At 35.1% G+C, this 20,250-nt stretch overlaps 1 protein-coding gene across 2 annotated transcripts; it reads right to left on the bottom strand.

The window, feature by feature from the left end:
• Positions 1–1,163: 1,163 nt before the first annotated feature.
• LOC8289544 (probable carboxylesterase 15) lies at positions 1,164–7,092 on the bottom strand. Of its 2 annotated transcripts, none has more exons than XM_015724418.3 (5): positions 6,094–7,092; positions 5,958–5,994; positions 4,211–4,297; positions 1,783–2,461; positions 1,164–1,623 (listed from the first exon to the last, which is right to left on the bottom strand). In XM_015724418.3, the coding sequence occupies exons 1-5, from the start codon at positions 6,376–6,378 to the stop codon at positions 1,302–1,304; spliced, it is 1,410 nt and encodes a 469-aa protein (XP_015579904.2). In that variant the 5' UTR covers positions 6,379–7,092; the 3' UTR covers positions 1,164–1,301. The 2 variants fall into 2 exon arrangements, with proteins under 2 accessions (XP_015579904.2, XP_015579905.2); XM_015724419.3 differs by having other exon boundaries at positions 4,211–4,294; positions 6,094–7,088.
• Between the last annotated feature and the right edge of the window lie 13,158 nt (positions 7,093–20,250).

Consider the following 20,250-nt stretch of genomic DNA (forward strand, 5'->3'; position numbering starts at 1 on the left):
AAATTTGAGAAAAGAAAACTCAATGACAATCAGAGTATCATATACCTGAAATAAACTCATTATATACTTAATATATACTATTCACTGCATATTTTTAGAATTGTTTTATATTCTTTTAGAAAATAATTTTTTCAATATAATGTATCATCGATGTATTCTTTTTATATACCTATATTCATAAAATAGTCATACAAAACATACAATATGGTATGAAAATTTACATTCCTCATGTTTTCTTCCTAATATCCATTATTGTGGAAAAAATAGGTATTATGTCATATATATATATATAATATAATATAAAAAATAATTTAAAATTTGAATGAACAAAATTCATTAAGAATCAAAATATCATATACTTAAAATAAATTTGTAATATATTAAATAGATACCGTTTATTGTATATCTCGAAATTATATATATATATATATATATATAATTAAAATTTCCAGTTTGATTAATTTATTTTGTCAGTTTAATTTTTTTGGTTTTGGATCAATTTTTTTACTTCTTTGCTTTTTTTTTTTTTTTTATATATCACTATTAAGAGTTTCTTTTCCTATTTTATGTTAAATGTTATGGAAGAATTAATGAGTAGTAATATATATCATAAATATATTTTTTATATTTTCTCAAAACACAATTTAATATAATTTAAGTGGATATTTGACCAATCACTTGAAAGGTTAAAGTTTGAAACTAATTTAATAATTTTTAAATTAACTAATAAAAAATTATAATAACTCTTTGTAAAAGAAATAGATTTTTCTACAATTAAATAAAATAGTTGGATGAAATCAAATTTAGAATTTAAATTTATTTAATTTTTATCTAATATTATTTGTTTTGTATAATTAAAACTTTTAAAAAGAACACATTTCAATTTTATGATATATATATAGAGCAAGCTTTTTCTTTATTTTATCTTATCTTCTTTAATGGATTTGGAAAGAGAATATATGTGTGAAGAGAATCAATTATAAACATTCTTTTGGGTGGAAAATAAGCGTGTTTTTTGATAGTAGGTATAAAAATTAGATTTTTATATTTTGAACGTATTTTTGTTAATTTTTAGAAACGTGGGTATAAAAGTTAACTGACTTCACTTTTTAGATAATTGTATAAAAATTCGTTTTATATTAGAAGTCAACGAGGGAGAAATATAGCTACTAACCATCATGATTTTTATTGAGAATATTGTTGGGAAATTGCAACATAAGAAGGATAAGAAAATAACCACATTTTGTGCAGTTGAGAGACACATACATAAAGCTCACACATACCATCTTTAGCAGGAACTTTCAGAAATGAATGTTCTGATAATCATTCTCATTAATAAAGCTTTTGATAAGTAACATCAATTTGTTTGATGCTTCTGAATTAGGATCAATGGTGAAGAAGCCATGTTGCTTTCCTTCGAATCCAACGTATTCGATCTTCTTTCCCCAAGCTTTCAGTCTCTCTGCATAATCCTTAGCACGATCTTTCAGCAGATCACTTTCTCCCATGATCACTAGAATTGGGTCAAGATTTACTAGTTCAAGACTCTGGCTATATGGTCCAAATGGGTTCACTAGAGGGTGATCAGTTGTATCGCCAATGGGAATGGATAATCTCCAAAATCTATATGTTAACAGAAGTTTGTCACAGATTAGCAATCCATGCTTTAAGTTTAAAGGCAAAGTCTAGAGTTCAAGAAGATGTGTAAAAGGCGTATAAAGAATGCCTTTTAATCTTTAGGGTATTAGGCTAAAGCTCATAATGTCAAATTTTAGTACAAACCTGTCAATGAGCTCCCAGTTCAGAAATGCGTCTTTAGGCCCCTCTACTTCTGATACAGACCTCACCATCCCACCGAAAAAGGGTGCCAAAAGTACATAACCCTTCACCCGAACAGGGGACAACTCGGGCGATCCAGCTCCTAGCCGAACAGCCAAGTTATGTGCAATATTCCCACCAGCTGAATCACCAGAAATGAAAACCTTACTAAAATCAGCAACCTCAGATAGCCATGTATCCGCCTCCTCGGACAAAGCCTGAGCTTGAAGCCATTTCATGGCCATGAATCCATCCTCAATGGCAGCAGGAAGCCGGTTTTCCGGAGCTAAACGGTAATCCGGAGAGATTATCACAGCTTGAAGGTCCAAGGCAAGCTTGAAACAGTAGTTTTGACAGTTGGGCCAAGTCCGAGAACCAATGCAAAAGCCACCACCATGGATGTAATAGAAGACTGGAAGCTTGGTGGAAGAGGATGAAGAAGCTGGCTTGTAGAGCCGGAGGTGAAGATTATGAACAGGGTCAAAGAGGCAATCTTTCCATAGAACAGAACCACCATCATGAACAGGAACTTTGAAGCTTGGCTCAGTAGAACGCCAGATTGAGCCATCGCTGTAAACGCGAAGAACTCCTCTGCATTCATCGACCTCATAAGGAGTAGAGTTGGACATATTTCTGGGTGCTACTGAGGAAAGAAATGAAGCATTAAGAAGACGAATAAAGAAAGAAGAACAACAAAGAAAGAGTTAAAGAAAGGAGGCTTTTCGGTTAGAGGATTTATTATCTTTATACAAAAAGATGGCGTGTAGTTTCTGCATCTTTCTGTGCACTTATTGGATAAGATTAAATCTTGTAGCTATTGCTGGAGGCAATTGCATCTGCACATATATATTACAGCATGCACTTGAAGAAAACAAGCACTGCTGGAAAATTACTTATGACCTTGATTTTAGATTAGTTAGCTGCTAGAGTTTTGATAGTAATTCAATTCTTTTGTACCACAAAGCTTAGGCTTATTTTTAGTGTTAGGATGACTAGCAGCAATGAGTGATAGAGCCATAATCATTCCATTAGGCCTAAACAGATCGACAGATTGGTGGAATTGATTTTTGATTAAAAATGTTTTCGATGAGAAAAATTATGTCTCCATCAGGTTGACATTAAATTTCACTAAGAACCCAAGAGAAAAGAAAAAAGAAAAAAGAAAAAAAGAAAAGAAAAAAGAAAACCCACAAAAGAGCACATGAAATAATATACTACAATCTGGACAAAAGTTTATTTTACATCCATTGACATGGATCAGCAAGTTTAATTTGTAGGAAACAACTTTTGGTCACAAAAGGATATAATTTTGAGATAATACTAATTTGAAATGCAATTGAAAATGAAGATTAAAAAGAATAGCAGTGAGATAAGTCATCAGGAAGTAAAAGAAAATTCTCTTTCTTTCCAAGAAAGAGCTTATATGAGCAGTAATTAGTCAGAGGTATTGCCCATCAATGGCAGTGTAAATTATAAAAAACTGATGTTTCACCTGAGGGAATATTGTCAGTGGGGGATGCTCACAAGAATGTGCTAACAAGTTTCATGTGCTAAACTGTTGTTTTTAGTACATAATAATTAACAACAAGAATAAGAAAACAAACAAAAGACACAAGGAAGAAACTAGACAACATTTCTGTAATAATTGTCATTGGAAATCATCTGGCCTGCTGAATTTGGCTTTAAAAATTGAATTGATTTTAATTTAAACACAAGTTGCATTGAATCTACAGTTTCATCATTCACAGTTCATAATAATTACATAATAAGTTGGGCAATAGACAAAAATAATTTACAAAATATGGTGGGGTGGCACGGAAAGAAAACAAGGATCTGCCGAAAGAATTGGTGCTTCAATAAATTTGTCTTACATGGTCAAAAATATGACTGCACAGAGCTGAATTTAAAGCTCATAGGCGTCTTGAATATCCAGAACCCGAACACTTCTTGCAGAGTATCAATCCTAGAGAGGCATACCAAGCTTGTAATTTGGAAATGGGCACAATGGGAATGCACAGATAACTTTCAAATACTTTATAATTCAATATGTCCTTAAGGAGTGAATTTAGAACTTGTAAAGCATCATTCAAAATTAACATAACATTCAAGCACTAACTAATAAAATTCCGTAGCTGGCCATGCAAAATTAACTTGGATTAACAATCACCAAAATGACAATAACAACAGAAATAGGCTAGTGATCATATACTGATATAAACTTATTGTGAACAAGCAAAATGAAAGACCTACTTAAATAATAGAAAGGATGCATATATTGATTCCATTTGTCATACTCATATGAAATGCATTGTGGTACATAATAGTTATTAGATGTCAAAAAGCATTTTGGTGCTTTGAGTATTTGACAATGAATGAAATTGGGATGTGATACCTGCACCCTTGCAAACCCTACAGTCTACCAAGCCCGTTTCTTGCTTCATCTTGCCATCATTGCAAAAAACACATTTTGTGCCACCTACTATCACAGAGTAGAGATATTACCAGATATTTTCACCTAAAATATCAAATACTAAATGATGATATTAATATAAATGCGGGAACCATCACAGATAATACTTACAACCAGATATTTCCATTTAAATATCAAGTACTACTCAATAATATGATGAGTGAAAATGGCAATTCTGATAAATAATGAGGTTATTTAAATTCTTATATCAGCAGGACACTTTTATACATAAAAACTTAGCAGTACAGTCTGTAGTTATCTTAGCAATAGTTAAGCCCAAAATAATTCGCTGAAACTGGCAACTTTCATAGAGCAATCCCTGAGCACAGTCAATATTTTGGTAATTGACCAGCAATAATAAACCCATAAGCAATATTAAGCTCCTTTGTTTCCCAAACCCCAAAATTCATCCCTAGCGAGAGAAAAAGTATAGGAGCAGAACAGATACATTTATCTCTACCATAGAGATGTAATAGTAAGAGAATAACAGTTGATAAAGTCTTGACAAGTGCCTACAAATATCAGTATATGAACAACAAGGTGGGCAGGTAACCAATTTATTATCCTATCATTTTCTGATGCATGTTTGAAGAATACTGAAGAAATAACAAAACTAGCCAGGTGAGAGATGCCATATGGCTTTCAGTGGTATGGCCAACTATTGATCATTTATCTTTTCAGTATGTAATCTCAGCTCAGGTGTCAAATGTTACCAGAGAGCTATTCTTAGCTGGAGAAGGAGATAAATTGGCATTGCAGGAAGCCTGGGGAAAAAATTATTGAGCAGAATTAGGAGAACATCTTTTTTTCCTACTGGGTACTTCATTGGGATGTAGAGGAATACAGTTATTTTCAGCATGAGAGTCCTATTGTTGATAATGGGATTGAGCATGTTAGAAATACTGTTCAACTCAACTTCTCTAAATGTATAGTTAGGGAGACTTGAGATGTGCTGTTCTACTCAAGTTGAGATTTCCCAGATTTGCCAACTTAAGATAAGCAGCTGGATTATCTTGCTGTAAGTTTCTTGATCAAGAATATGCTCTTTTGCTTTACTGACTGAAAAGGAAACATCATATGCTATCCCATACAAAATTTTGACCAAAATTAGAATATGGATATGAAATTTAGATCCAGTAAAATTGCTAGTTATCAGCCCTTGACAGTTAACAGCATCTCGTAATCAGCCTAAGTTGGGAACTTTTATATAAGCTTACTAGATAACTAGCATAGGTCTTTAAACTAACAAAGGTAAATATTACATAGCTAATAAACAAGATTGGTATCACTGAATGCAAGTTTCATAAATAACAATGGAGGCCTTGCAGCATAATGCAATAATAAAAATTCTTGTCCAATTTTCTACAGTATTTTTGTTGCGCTATCCTTCATGACAGTCTAAGCAATAATCTTCAAAATTCAGTATATCAAACATTCAAACATCTTCTTCTTCTTTTCTTTACTCTATCATATAAACTCAATTCTGACATAAAAAGAAAAAATAGATAAATTTGGTGATCAGAAGGTCTATCCTCTACAATTAAAAGATAATTTAGCAACATAGTCCATCTTGTACATTGTAGGATTCTTGATGAAACAATGCAATTTTCATAGGATTCAAACCCACAAGTTAGAGAGAGAGATACAGAAAGAGATGGCTATATATTACCATTTCCCGCGCAGCGATCACAGGGAACAGGATCTCCCTGCAAAACGCACAAAGGGAAAACTCGCAACTGTAAATTTGAGCTATGCATTTGTTAAAAAGACAAAAGAATGAATAAGTGGGGAATGCATTTGAGAACCTTGAGGCCCAAGAAGAGAGAGAGCGCAATGGCAGCAACGACACTGATAGTGGCAAGAGCAGTCTGAGTGTCCAAAAAAGGCCTGTCGAGTAAGAAGATAAGATTGGTGGATGGGTGGAGGAGTTTCGCATGGGTGCAGCTGCAGCAGGAGACAGATGGGAATTCTAGTTTTATTGGGAGTAATTGTGGAAGATAATGAGCATTTGGAAAAGAAGAACAAGAAGAAGAAGAAAAAGAAGGAGAAAGAAAAGATTGGAGAGCTCTGCAAGAAAAGAATGCAGCCATTGATAGACTGAAATATGTGGAGCTCAATTAACAGTCGAGGCAGGAAATAGTGCGGATAAACTATAAATTTAAATAGTTGGGTAAAAAAAGAAAATAATGAAATAAAGAAAAAATTACACAAGATACAGTTTTTTTTTTTTTAATTATATAATTTATACGGTACTTTTTATTTATTTTTTTATTTATTACTGTATCTTTATTTCTTTTTTACTTTCTTTTAATTTTTTCTTTTCATTTTTACGGTTTTCCAAATCTCTATAGCTCTAAATCGCACCTCCATTCTCAATCAAAGTGGATGTTTTCTCTATAATCTCTACAAAACTAAAAATGATTTTCTGCAAATCAATTCTCTCTTGCTTCTCTATTTTTTCACAAGAAAATCATCAATACCTCTGCATAGGAATCGACGTCATGTCACAGGAACTCAAAGACCAAACACCCCTGTCGACATTGATCAATTACTTCGCCGCTGCTTCCTCCCTCAATCACCTCGCCTCTGACAACGATAACCACCTTCCCTCTCGCATCGTCGATGCTCTCATCGCCATTCTCTCTCTTTCCTTTCCAAGAACTGGTTTCACCTATTGCATCATGAATGAATTATCACTTCTCTTAATGGGTTAAATAATCTAAATTCATGTTTGCTCTTGTATATGAAATTACAAAAATATTTATTATAGGAGTGGGATGATATTTTTCAACCTTTGATTGATAGAGCTACAATACTAAAATAAAGCTCGGGTTTTGGTAATGGTATAAATGTTTTCTGAGTTCTTATCAAAATATGTTGTTTCTGAACATGCTAAAAGGACTTTGTGATAGTGATATCGTCTAGTTCAAGGATTTTGTGTCTTTTGAGTTAACATTTGTCCTAATTGTGGTATAATTTGAGAGAAGAGATTTGTAAGACACCAGAGATGGCACTTTACTATTTGAATTTTTATTTATTTTCATGCAATGTTCATTTGTTGTTGAATTAACTTAAAATGCTAGTTAGTGCTGGTGCTGCTGCAATTACAGGTGTTTGTTATGATTCAGTTGTCGTTTACTGGTTCTTGTTTTGCTATAGTTATGTGATCAGCTTTGTGTTGTCTAATGTACTTTTTTAGCTTTGATTAGCATATTTAGTGTACAAGTCCATAAAAAGTGAATGTTTATACTTTTTCAATAATTCAATTCATTCGTTACACAGCTAAATGATGACACTTTGAAAGTGTTGAAGTCACAAATTAAGATAGATCATCCTATTTACTTCTTTTAAGATCTCATTTTGTTATGTGCAGAAATTCTAGTTAAAGTTATGTTCCTCCCATTTTAAGTATTAAAGATACTTAAACAATAAGGTCATTTTCTTTTAGGTTGGCACTCATTTTGAGTTATTGGCAAAGAAGAGCCAATAATACTCATTAGCTGGCATTCGAAGATTGGCATTTAAGTGTCATTGAAATTGCTGTACATTATTAATAGTTGAATAAAAAGATCAGCAAATTGGTATTTAGTTTTCTAATTGGACTTCGCAGTGCTTCTTAGTTCATACATAACAAGTTGGTATTTAGTTTTTGCTTTTTTTAACCTTGAACCTTATTGATCAGTAACTAGTTCTTATAGATTCTACTTTTCTCATTCTTTAATAATAAAAAAAATATATATTAAAAGATTTTTAGATATTAGTTTTATATACTAATTATATATATGATGTATATTTAAAATATATTTAATATATATACTCAAATATTTGAAATGAATACTTAAAAATAGTTTTAGATATTAATTATATACCAAATATATACCTATTATATATCAATTATATACTAAAATATATGAAATGGATACCAAAAACAGTTTTAGATACTAGTTATGTATATCAAATTAATATTATTGAATGAATACTAAAAAATACCAAATATATACTAAACATATATTAAATAATTGAATACTATAAAAATATATACCAAATTACTAATGACATATACTATTTTGTAAAAAAAAAATATACCTAACATATATTACCGTATTTTTGAAATAGAATTTTAATTTACAGTATTTTTGAAAGAAATTTTTTTTGCTAGGATAAATGATATTTTTAGTATGTTTTAGGATATTTTTGAAAAAATCTCTAAAACAAATTAAGACATGGTTATAGAGAGACGGCAAACATGCGGATTGAGTCGGTTCAAATAAGATTGTTTTAGATTTTAAAATATGTTGAATTTGGTCATTTTAGATTCAGGTGTTTTTGATTTTGGATCCACACTATTTCCAAACCCATGTTCGGGTCCTTATAGCCTTTGCTTTTTTTTACGGTTTGGATCATTATGAGTTCAAAAAAAATATTTAGGTTGTTTTGGATTTTAGGCCTAGTTTTATAATAATTTATTGGACTCGTAGAAATTAATTTATTTGATTTTATTCTTTAATTTCATAAATTTTATTCAGTAAAGTTTTATGTATTTAATTTTATAAATATTTTCTAGTTTAAGATGTAAAATCCAATTTTATGTAATGATGATGGTCCATATTTTCTCCCATATTTGCATGGTTACTTATTTGTTAAATTATTATTTCATTTATTTTAATTTTTTATTTAAATTAAAGAAAATAAATAAAAAATATAAATTTTATTAATTTTAAAAATAATTAATTTAATTATTAAGTTTACTTATAAAAGTATTTCATCAAAAGAATAAAAGTTTCTAATTCAAAATAGTGTAGGCTACTTAATTAATTTTCATTACTAATTATGTTTCTTCACTTTAAATAAATGAAAACGCTCAAAATTTTTTATTTAATTTTTTATTCAAAGAATGGTTTTTATTTTAAGTTTCAAACATCATTTTCCTCATAATAGAATATGAAAAGAATTTTAATTTATTTTTTTTTAAATTAAATAGAAAATAAATTAAATTACAAAATAATAAATGTAAATTTCTATTTCTTAACTTAGATTATCTTATTTAATTACTTATTAATATTTTTAATTTTTTGATATTATATATATATATATAATTTTTTTTATTATGTGCATAAATTATTAATATAAAAATTGGCATGCTTTGTTCAAGTCTTGGTAATCCACACACATCCGAACCTTACCATCCTTCTTCGGGACTGGAACAATATTTGCGAACCACTCAGAATAGTCAACCATATCAAGAAAATTGGCCTTAACCTGCTTAGCAACCTCCTCTCGTATTTTTTTGCCCATTCTGACCTTAGTCTTCTCATCTTTTGCTTGACCGGCTTGATGTGTCAATAAGTTGGGATATGGTGCTATGCTATTTTTGTATCTACACCTGGCATGTCGTCGTAGGACCAATAAAATTCCTCTTTCTTTTCTCTATTACTTTTTTAAACTCTCTCCTTTCCTCAGGAGCTATATCGTGAGCTATCAAAATATTCTATGGATTTTCATCTATACCTAAATTAAATGAATCAATTTGTATAGAATTAATGTCAAACATGCATATGTCATGATTATCAAAATACATACTACCATAAGGAAGAACATCACATAAGTAAGCAAAGTTGTTCATATTATTGATCTTGGAAAGAAAAGAACCATCGTCCTTATAAATGTTGGATGTTATACATTAATGATATTGTTTTCAATTAGAGCAGCTAGCTCCTCTTAGTTTGTCCTTTTAGACTGAGTGGTAGGCTCTTCTAGCTTCAGCTCTTCCCTCTTAGTGGTAACCTTCTCATGGACTTCCTTGATACTCAGTTCGCTCATCTTATCAATGATCATGTTCTTGAAAATCTCAAACCTTGGTACCTTGGTCCTAACTACACGAACAGGTTCGGGCTCCCCAAAATAGCGCTTGAACTCCTGGACGAACACATCTTTTAGAGTCTTGCCCTCATTTTCCTACTTAAAATACCCTAAACCTCGTCGGCTCTCTTGACCTTTGAAGTCTGGCAGCTTCGCAACACCTTGTTGATTCTTTCCCAGCCCTATTCTAGGCATGAAATTCATTTTCTTGAACATGGTGGCTACTTTATGATCCATGTAGTCCTCGTAGAGAACAACCACTTAGAATCTAGTAGAGGCATCCACCTCTTTGACAGCTTCCTAGATTGTCAAGACAATCTTACAACCTTCGACGTGAATAATGATGATCTCGCCTTTATGATGGAATTTCACATTTTGATGCACTGTAGAGGGGACTCCTCTAGGGCATGGAAACATGACCTTTTTAATAATAGTGCAAAAGTTACTGGAATGTCTAGGACTGTAAAATCCACCCAAGATTCAATTCGACATGTCTTCACCAGTGCTGAAAATGTCCCTTCTACGTCCTTTTTTGTCTTATCATAAGCCCTTATAACCATGTCCGATGGTTTTAAGTCCTTCGCAATCATGCACAGCTTAGGGAGTATACGAGATGGACATGCATTGATAGCTAACCTGTCATCAACCATTACGCATGGTGTTCTTTTTCCTTTCACCTCTACTACTATGTAAAGGCCTTATTGTGGTCCATTCCCTCAAGTAGAAAGTCCTCATCTGAGAAGGTGATCATCCTAGTGATCTTGTCAGTTACTGTTTTGATCATCTCCTTAGGGGTAGTTACGGTACTGACATTTATACCAAATAAGGCATAGATTAGAGCCTTTTTGTGCTCTGATGAATGCATTAGCAACTCCTAGACATGAGCTGTCTTCTTCTCCTTCCTTCACTGTTCTAGTAACATAATATCTCCTTCTTCAAGTGCTTGCTTCTCTTGCTTTGGCTCTTGTACCACGGCTTCCTCACCTTTACCCACTAGCTCGGGAATCCCCCGAACTATACCCGGATGTCGATAGCCATTACCCACTTCTTTTCTCCCTCTTTCCAGACCTCCAAGAGATAAGGCTTACAAGCAGCTTGATCATCATCTGATCCCTAACCACTTGGCATAATATCTTCTATATGAATTTCAACTAAGGGTGGCCTTGAGTACCGGACCCTAAAATCATATTTGCTTGAGGGCTGCCTAAGCAGGTCTTCACACTCATATTAAGGAAGTTGCTCTACCTTCCATTCTCTAGAGTTGATTAAGTCCTAGATCTTGTTCTTGAGACGGTTGCACTAGTGTGTCACATGCTTGAAAGCTTGGTGATACTCACAAAATACTGACCATTATGAGGCTTAGGACTATCTTTTGGAAATTGGAGCTTAAGCATTTTGCTCTATTTTAAGTGTTTGAATACCATGGATAGTGGTGCCCCTAGCTCGGTGAAGGTTCTTCGCTAGTTTTTTAGCTCGGCTACTAGTTCGGCTTGGGGTAGGTCTATGAAAGAGTTCATGATTTTCTCTTTGTTGAAATCAGTATTAATTATGGACATTTGGTTTAGGGGTGGTGTGTTGTTATAGCTTGGTAAGGGGTTTATTCTAGTGTTAGGCTAGTATGGGTCAGTGAGCTTTACGGCATCGATAAGGCCTTAGATTTCATACTTCAGCCAGATGCAGTTACCGATGCGGTGGTCAGATGCCTGATGAAATTTGCAGTAAGTATTGGGCTTGTATCCGGGTGTGTTTAGGTTCAATGGGTTCTTTATGGTAGTAGGTTGGAGCATTGACATTTTGAACTAATCTCTCAAAGTTCTTAGAGAGAGGTTGCATGAAGTTAGAAAAATTCCTCAATTGTTGCACAACATTTACGTCTAGTGGTCCTACTCCCTCCAGCCTGGTAGTTTGCTCTTCTGCCAGTTCTTATGATGTCTCTCTTTTCATTCTCTATTTTCTTGACCTATAGCCCATCATCGTACAGATCCATAAAGTCTTCGGGTTCATCATCTGCAATATTTCAACCCTCCTAGTAAGGAAATTTTAAACCAACATACTAACCTGGTCCTTTTCAGAGGGGTTGTTCTTCATCAGGCCAGCCTTGTTTCTCCATTTGATTAGGAAATCAGAGAAGGACTCATTTAGCTTATGTTTAGTCAATTCGAGATCCCTGATTGACACCTCCAAATAATTGTTGTAGTCGTACTGCTTGACAAAGGAGTTGCACAAATCCCACCGCTCAGCTCCCGCAGATTATTCCTAACCGTGGTACTAGTGGATTATAGGTCCTTCCAGTGACAGCATAAATAACTTAACAATCTAGGTCTTGCTCAGCTGAGTAGTTCCCATCATGGTCACGTATTGTTTTAGTTGGACTTTCGGGTCACCAATCCTGTTGAGCTTATTCATGTCGGGCATCCTGAACTTCGTAGGTAGCTTGTCTTGCCCTGTCAATACCATCTCCTTGAAATTATAGGTTGGGTCCAAACCTTTGATTTCTAGCCTATCCTGCATCTTGTCAAGTCGGGTACTCAATCTGCTTATAGCTTTGTTGGTGGCGAGGGCAGTCTCCCTCTTACCTTGGTCAAGTATGAACTCATCAAAATTCTAAAAGTTCTAGGGCATTCCCCTTGTAGATGGGTCTTCAGCATTTGTATTGGCATTGTAGCCAACCCAGCCAGGAGTTGCTGAAGTTCCTCCCGAATCACACCCTTAAAGTCTTCGATTAACGTCTTGTTCGCTGACTTTTTCGTTGGCCATCTCTTCTTGGCGCCTCAGTCTTTCTAAATGCTCTAACACAGTTCTAATTCTTAGTGAAATGGGCACTCTTTCTAGCCTCCCACTGTCTTGCATGTTCCAACCTACAGAAGAGTCTATATGGCTAAGAAAGAAAAGGTTAGTATAATGCATGCGATGCATGATTCACGTGCTATGCATAAGGACAAAAGAGAAAAGGTTAGCACACGCATAGTGGTATAGAATTCATCATTCCAACCTTATTTTCCTACATATTATTTGTAGTGAGTCTTTCTTCCCTAGAATTTTTAGCTTGGGCTTTCTATCAATAGGGGATAGTAGGTCCGACGCGCATGCCATAATCTCTCAAAGTAGATTTAAATCAAACAAGGTGATGTTTCTCAGTGTAAGCACAAAAGTATGCATATTTTTAGGCCTGGAGCTTGGTTCCACATTCGGGGCAAGGCCTTTCAATATTTGGGCTTAAAACACTTATAAGGAAGAACATCTCATATAGCAAGCAACAAGGTATCTAGGGGAGATTACTACAGTCATTACCTTGAGCTAAGTCTTAGGTAAGGAAAAAAGGTTCCCAAAACCAAAAAATGTTCTTCCTTGGCTTGTCTCTACACTCAAGAGTCCATGCGATGAAGGAAATACACTCATTATTTGTGAATGATGGTAGCCAGTTTGCAATTCTAAATTTTAAGTGGAACCATAGAACCGCTAGCTGACGCCATTGAGGCTATAGAGACCAATGTGTATAATTTATGAAAGTGTAGTGAGGCAAGAATAATCCGTTAAATAATAAATTGAAAAAAAAAAATTCACCGGAATCAGCTTCTCTTATTCTCAATGGAGCTGCCATTGTGGGTGGCAATTTCAAGAGCGCACCCAAGTGTCTTTAGCGATTACGACATTATAAGGCTTTTCAACCTAATCGTGAGATTAGCATGGAGATTGTCACGACCCCACCCGTGGGCCCGTGACCGGCACTAGGGAATGGGTAGGCGTAAAGCCACCGAAATCCGTAGTAAGCCTGACACTCACTGACTTAAACAAATCTCATCTCAAATTTATATTATTAAAACCACAAATTATCTTAATAGCTACATTCTACATAAATACTTCGGTCTGCCAGAAAAATTAGGCGAGACCCGAAACTCATAAAATTTACAACTGATATATCTACTAATTACTACTGCGGAGAATCTAAGATTTACCAATTTACATACCAAATCAAATACATCACCCGATGATGAAGGAGTCGGGTTCTTGAATAAGAGTCGCGAGAGGACTAACGATCACGAATCAAAATAAGAAAATGAGACCGCTCGATAGTGAGTTAAAATCAAATAATCTGGGAACTATTGCATTTTTCTCAGAAAACATAAATTGTTCAAATCAGTATATCAAATCATGCACATAAATACCAATCATACCATAATCATACCCTATTACTTTCTTCACAGAAAATGTTAATCATTCGAATCAATATATCAACCATGCACGTAAATACAATCCATATTATAATCATACCATAATAAATAAATAAATGAATAAATAAAAATATATTTTTACTTTTACGGGACGAGTGGCTCAAGAGAACCCTAACCCCAAATTCTAACGTACCATTTTGGCTCTCTTAATCCAATAAGATCGCCCCGAGAGCAATGCTCGACCAGGGACCTTACCTCCACCGGTCATTTAAGTATCCAAATAAGAAATCTAGTAGCCATTCGGCTCTCTTAATCCAATAAGATCGGGCGCCCCCGAGAGCAATGCTCGACCAGGGACATTACCTCCGTAATTTACACAAATCAGCCCCGGAAAGCCATGCTCGACCAGGGCAAACCCATAAATATCTTATTACATGTCCATGATCATTACCGGTGCGCACGCAGTCCTGATGTAACCCATCAGGTGGCATGTTCTACGAAAGCCACATTTCCTAAAACGCAATCTTCACATTTAATAAATATCATTGTATAATGAAATCATTCAACCATATCAAAATAACGATTAACAATTAAGAGTAAGACATCAGGCAACTCATGTGGAAAACTGATTATATTTGGTATTATTATAACATTACTATAATAACTCCTCTCTCTCCCCCGACGTCTCTCTTCTTCTTCCTCGACTTCCATTCCTTCTATATCGACATTAGGCCCCCGAACTTTTCCTTATTACAACTTGGTCCCTCAACTTTCTTAATTACTTACAATTTCATCCCGCAGAATTCCAATTTGACCCCCAAACTTCTTTTTAGCCTTTCAATTAAGCCCCTAACTATTTAATTTGGGCCAAATCCGAATTATTGAAAATACATAATTACATAAATACCCCTGACCGACATATTTATTTACAAAAATACCAAGCTCACAAATTTCCATTAAAACCCCATAAAAATAACATTATACTTTCAATCCTTATTCCAAAATAAATTTCCAATATATAATTTTACTTATATAAATATGCATTTGGAAAAATTTGAATAACCAAAATATAATCATTTCTCAAATAGTTTACTTAATTAACTCCTTAAAAATCAAACTAATTGGATATGGAAAATAACTCATTTATTTATATAACATGAACATTTAAAATTTGTATTTAAATCATTCCAATTAAACCGAATAAACATAAAGCTAAAATTAACTTAAATAAAAACTCATTATTAAATATATAAAAAATTCCGGGTGTTACATTCTCCCCCCCTTAAAAAAAATTCGTCCTCGAATTTTAAAAGAAAAGGGGCTTCACTTACGACTGAACTAATTAGGAACCTCTCATCTCCAACCCGGCTTCTCGGAAACTTTTCCTCGGCAGAAATAAACCACAAGACTCATCGACAAAACCCTTAAATAAAACTGGCGAACCTGAAAATCCGCGATCCTCACTTACTACTCCTCGGAAACCAAATCTTCACTTGCTTCCACACACTAAGGGTCCAACACGAGCAAAGGATCGAAAATATACTTCCTCAACTCAGACCTATGAACAACTGGATTTAACCTCAGAGAACATTACTAATACTTGGCGGCAAGTCCAACTTACATGCCACCTCACCAACCTGCCGACAAAACCAAGGGTTCTCACAACCTTATTTTCTTACCAAACCACATCACTTATGACATACCATCCATCTAGTTTCCATAACCGACACAACTCATGCCATCCTGACACAAGATTCCTCTTTGACTGAAATCCAAAAGCCTCCCTTATAATCTAACATGGGGCCTACAGCTCCACAGACTTACTCTCTCAGCAACTCAACTCGTCATCCAGAGAATTCTCAAGCTAACACTATTTACTTTAAAAATTTTACTTATTCATTTACTTTATAATCATCACTGATAAAAGCTTTATTATCTTGAAAAAATATTTTTATAAAATCGTAAAATCTCTAGCCATTTTTCTTTATATAAAATTCTACAATATCGCGTGCCAGGGTGATGATGCCCCCTATCACCAAGGGTTGCAATGCACGATGTATGATGCATGTCCTAAAATGAATTTATGCATGCCTAACAGTGAAATGCCATAATGCATTCTTACGGGACTGGGCGCAATATTGTATTTTAAAACACTTGTTCTACTTAGAAAAATAAATAATGTTCGCTTAAGTTTCTCTGGATTCTGAGCGTCCGAAAATACTCCTGCCACCTTTCTTAAGCTTCTTACAACCACAAAACTCAACCATAAAGCTCTGATATCTACTTGACTTCCCAGGCACTAACTTCGGCGCTACTCAATAAGGCGATGCCTGATGCGATGACGAGGCAGCTCATGACATGACTGCAACCACGCTCTACACTAAAACTGACTACGGTGCCCACCATCGAAACAACAATCAAAGCTTCTAAAGGCGGACTACACTAATCACTTGAAGAAACAACACGAGTCTACCACGCTTCGAATCTTCCCATCGCTATAAAGCTCATTCCCAGCACAGCACCAAAGATAAGCTTACGAAAAAGGAAAGACTGACTCTCTAACAGTGAAGGCTGAGACACTGGAGTCAATGAAAACAACAAGACAGACTTGATCCTAACTCCGCAGTACCAAGAAATATCTTAACTTAGGTCGAAGGAAATCTAAACCTAAGCTCTGATACCAACTTTATCACGACCCCACCCGTGGGCCCGTGACCGGCACTAGGGAATGGGTAGGCGTAAGGCCACCGAAACCCGTAGTAAGCCTGACACTCACTAACTTAAACAAATCTCATCTCAAATTTATATTATTAAAACCACAAATTATCTTAATAGCTACATTCTACATAAATACTTCGGTCTGCCAGAAAAATTAGGCGAGACCCGAAACTCATAAAATTTACAACTGATACATCTACTAATTACTACTGCGGAGAATCTAAGATTTACCAATTTACATACCAAATCAAATACATCACCCGATGATGAAGGAGTCGGGTTATCAATAAGAGTCGCGAGAGGACTAACAAATCGAAAAAAAAAATGAGATCGCTACCTCGATAGTGAGTTAAAATCAAATAATCTGGGAACTATTGCATTTTTCTCAGAAAACATAGATTGTTCAAATCAGTATATCAAACCATGCACATAAATACCAATCATACCATAATCATACCCTATTACTTTCTTCACAGAAAATGTTAATCATTCGAATCAATATATCAACCATGCACGTAAATACAATCTAAAATATAATCATACCATAATAAATAAATAAATGAATAAATAAAAATATATTTTTACTTTTACGGGACGAGTGGCTCAGTAGAACCCTAACCCCAAATTCTAACAGCCATTTTGGCTCTCTTAATCCAATAAGACTGGCGCCCCGAGAGCAATGCTCGACCAGGGACCTTACCTCCAGTCTGGTCACTTAAGTATCCAAATAAGAAATCTAGTAGCCATTCGGCTCTCTTAATCCAATAAGACTGGCGCCCCGAGAGCAATGCTCGACCAGGGACCTTACCTCCGGCAATTTACACAAATCAGCCCAGAGAGCCATGCTCGACCAGGGCAAACCCATAAATATCTTATTACATGTCCATGATCATTACCGGTGCGCACGCGGTCCTGATGTAACCCATCAGGTGGCATGTTCTACGAAAGCCACATTTCCTAAAACGCAATCTTCACATTTAATAAATATCATTGTATAATGAAATCATTCAACCATATCAAAATAACGATTAACAATTAAGAGTAAGACATCAGGCAACTCATGTGGAAAACTGATTATATTTGGTATTATTATAACATTACTATAATAACACTTATATTATCTTTAATAATTAATAATTCAGTGAAATTATTTACGTTGCGATACTAATAACCATATTAAGCATGAACTTTCAAAATAGCATATTAAAATCAAACTTAGCAATAGCGCAATGATTAAATGACTTTAACTCACAGGTTTGGCGACCTCCTAGCTCTGCTCCGGTGCCTCAGTTGGAGCGAGCCGAATAGACAGATCATCTAATCACGGAAAACAATTTATCAAAACGATGAAACAATTACAATAGATCCTAGGTTTAGATTCCTAGGACTGACTGTCTAAGAATCTCGACTCAGGAGAATTCTACCAAAAATCCGGCAGAACCTCCCTTACAACACGAACATTACCCCCCGTAAAAACGGGTCCAGGACCTGCCAGAAAAACACTCCAAATATCCAATAATTTAAACAACGGGAGTCGGGTCCCCAAACTTCACTATTTTCCGACTCCGCCACACAGCACAAAATACGAGGCAAGCAAACTGACAGACAATTATTTTTGAATCACAAATATCATCAAATACTCAATATAATCCAATAGACACAATTAAACCAAGAATTCCAAAATTAACGGGCCAAAGATAATTACCGAGACGCTCGATCGCTCGGTCGACTCGCCTCCGGCCGCCGGAGTCTGATCGACGATCCGAACACACCATCGAACTCACAACGACGCGCTGAAGACGATCCCTGCTTCCGATTTTTCGATCTGACACGCGATCATCCGGAGAAATTTGCGGACGATCACGGCCGTCGATTTACAAACGAAGCCCGATCGCCACAAAACCGGTGCCATTTCGAAGCTTGAGCTGAGGAGAGTCGGGATATGTCCTCCGATCTTCCATAGCTCGCCGGAGCTCGCCGGAAATGCCCAAAAACCTTGGCTGCCTCCATTTTCTCTCTCCACCGTGAACCTCCGATTCCGGCCACCACTGTCGACAACACCGCCGCCAAAACAAAGCCAAGGCCGAGAGGAGTCGATCGGCACCAAGATCAGCGACCACCGACGCCGGAAATGCCCGTCTGACGGCCAGGAAGCTTCGCCATCTTCCTCCTCGCGAGCCGCTGCCGCCGGCCGCTGGGCCGACCCGCAGCGCCCCCGGACAGACGGCCCCGACACCGCAGCTCCTTCCTCCGTGCGCTCCTCTCTCTCCCCCGACATCTCTCTTCCTCTTCCTCGACTTCCATTCCTTCTATATCGACATTAGGCCCCCGAACTTTTCCTTATTACAACTTGGTCCCTCAACTTTCTTAATTACTTACAATTTCATCCCGCAGAATTCCAATTTGACCCCCAAACTTCTTTTTAGCCTTTCAATTAAGCCCCTAACTATTTAATTTGGGCCAAATCCGAATTATTGAAAATACATAATTACATAAATACCCCTGACCGACATATTTATTTACAAAAATACCAAGCTCACAAATTTCCATTAAAACCCCATAAAAATAACATTATACTTTCAATCCTTATTCCAAAATAAATTTCCAATATATAATTTTACTTATATAAATATGCATTTGGAAAAATTTGAATAACCAAAATATAATCATTTCTCAAATAGTTTACTTAATTAACTCCTTAAAAATCAAACTAATTGGATATGGAAAATAACTTATTTATTTATCTAACATGAACATTCAAAATTTGTATTTAAATCATTCCAATTAAACCGAATAAAAATAAAGCTAAAATTAACTTAAATAAAAACTCATTATTAAATATATAAAAAATTTCGGGTGTTACAGTGATGGGAGTCGCCACCCGAGTAACCATCGCGACACTTTTACTAATGAGTAACGTTTCTTAGATTCTATAAGGAAGTTTACACCACAAAGTCTAGAGATGGATTTTGAAGCCACCTTCCTTATTTGTGTTTATTAGTCTTTAAATTTATTGTTTAACAAAACATTCCCTATAAATGCAAGCAATTTATACACAGGCATATGAAATCAACACACAATACACCTAAGTCTAACCTATTTTATTCAAGCCCAGCCTATATTTAAGTTATTTATCTAGCTTACTAACCAATTATGTATAAGGTCCACCTATTCTAGCCTAATTACATGTTATGCTCTTTGGATTCCAGTCTT

This window comes from Ricinus communis, chromosome 8 (assembly GCF_019578655.1).
Source record: "Ricinus communis isolate WT05 ecotype wild-type chromosome 8, ASM1957865v1, whole genome shotgun sequence".
Taxonomy (NCBI): domain Eukaryota; kingdom Viridiplantae; phylum Streptophyta; class Magnoliopsida; order Malpighiales; family Euphorbiaceae; genus Ricinus; species Ricinus communis.

What these genes read in the sequence shown, in the direction of transcription:
- LOC8289544 (XM_015724418.3), bottom strand. Translation starts at nt 6,378, where the DNA reads ATGGCTGCATTCTTTTCTTGCAGAGCTCTCCAATCTTTTCTTTCTCCT. An exon ending in CTCTCTTCTTGGGCCTCAAG is followed by an intron (nt 5,995 to 6,093) that starts GTTCTCAAATGC and finishes TGCGTTTTGCAG; the next exon opens with GGAGATCCTGTTCCCTGTGA. An exon ending in AACTGGGAGCTCATTGACAG is followed by an intron (nt 1,624 to 1,782) that starts GTTTGTACTAAA and finishes GTTAACATATAG; the next exon opens with ATTTTGGAGATTATCCATTC.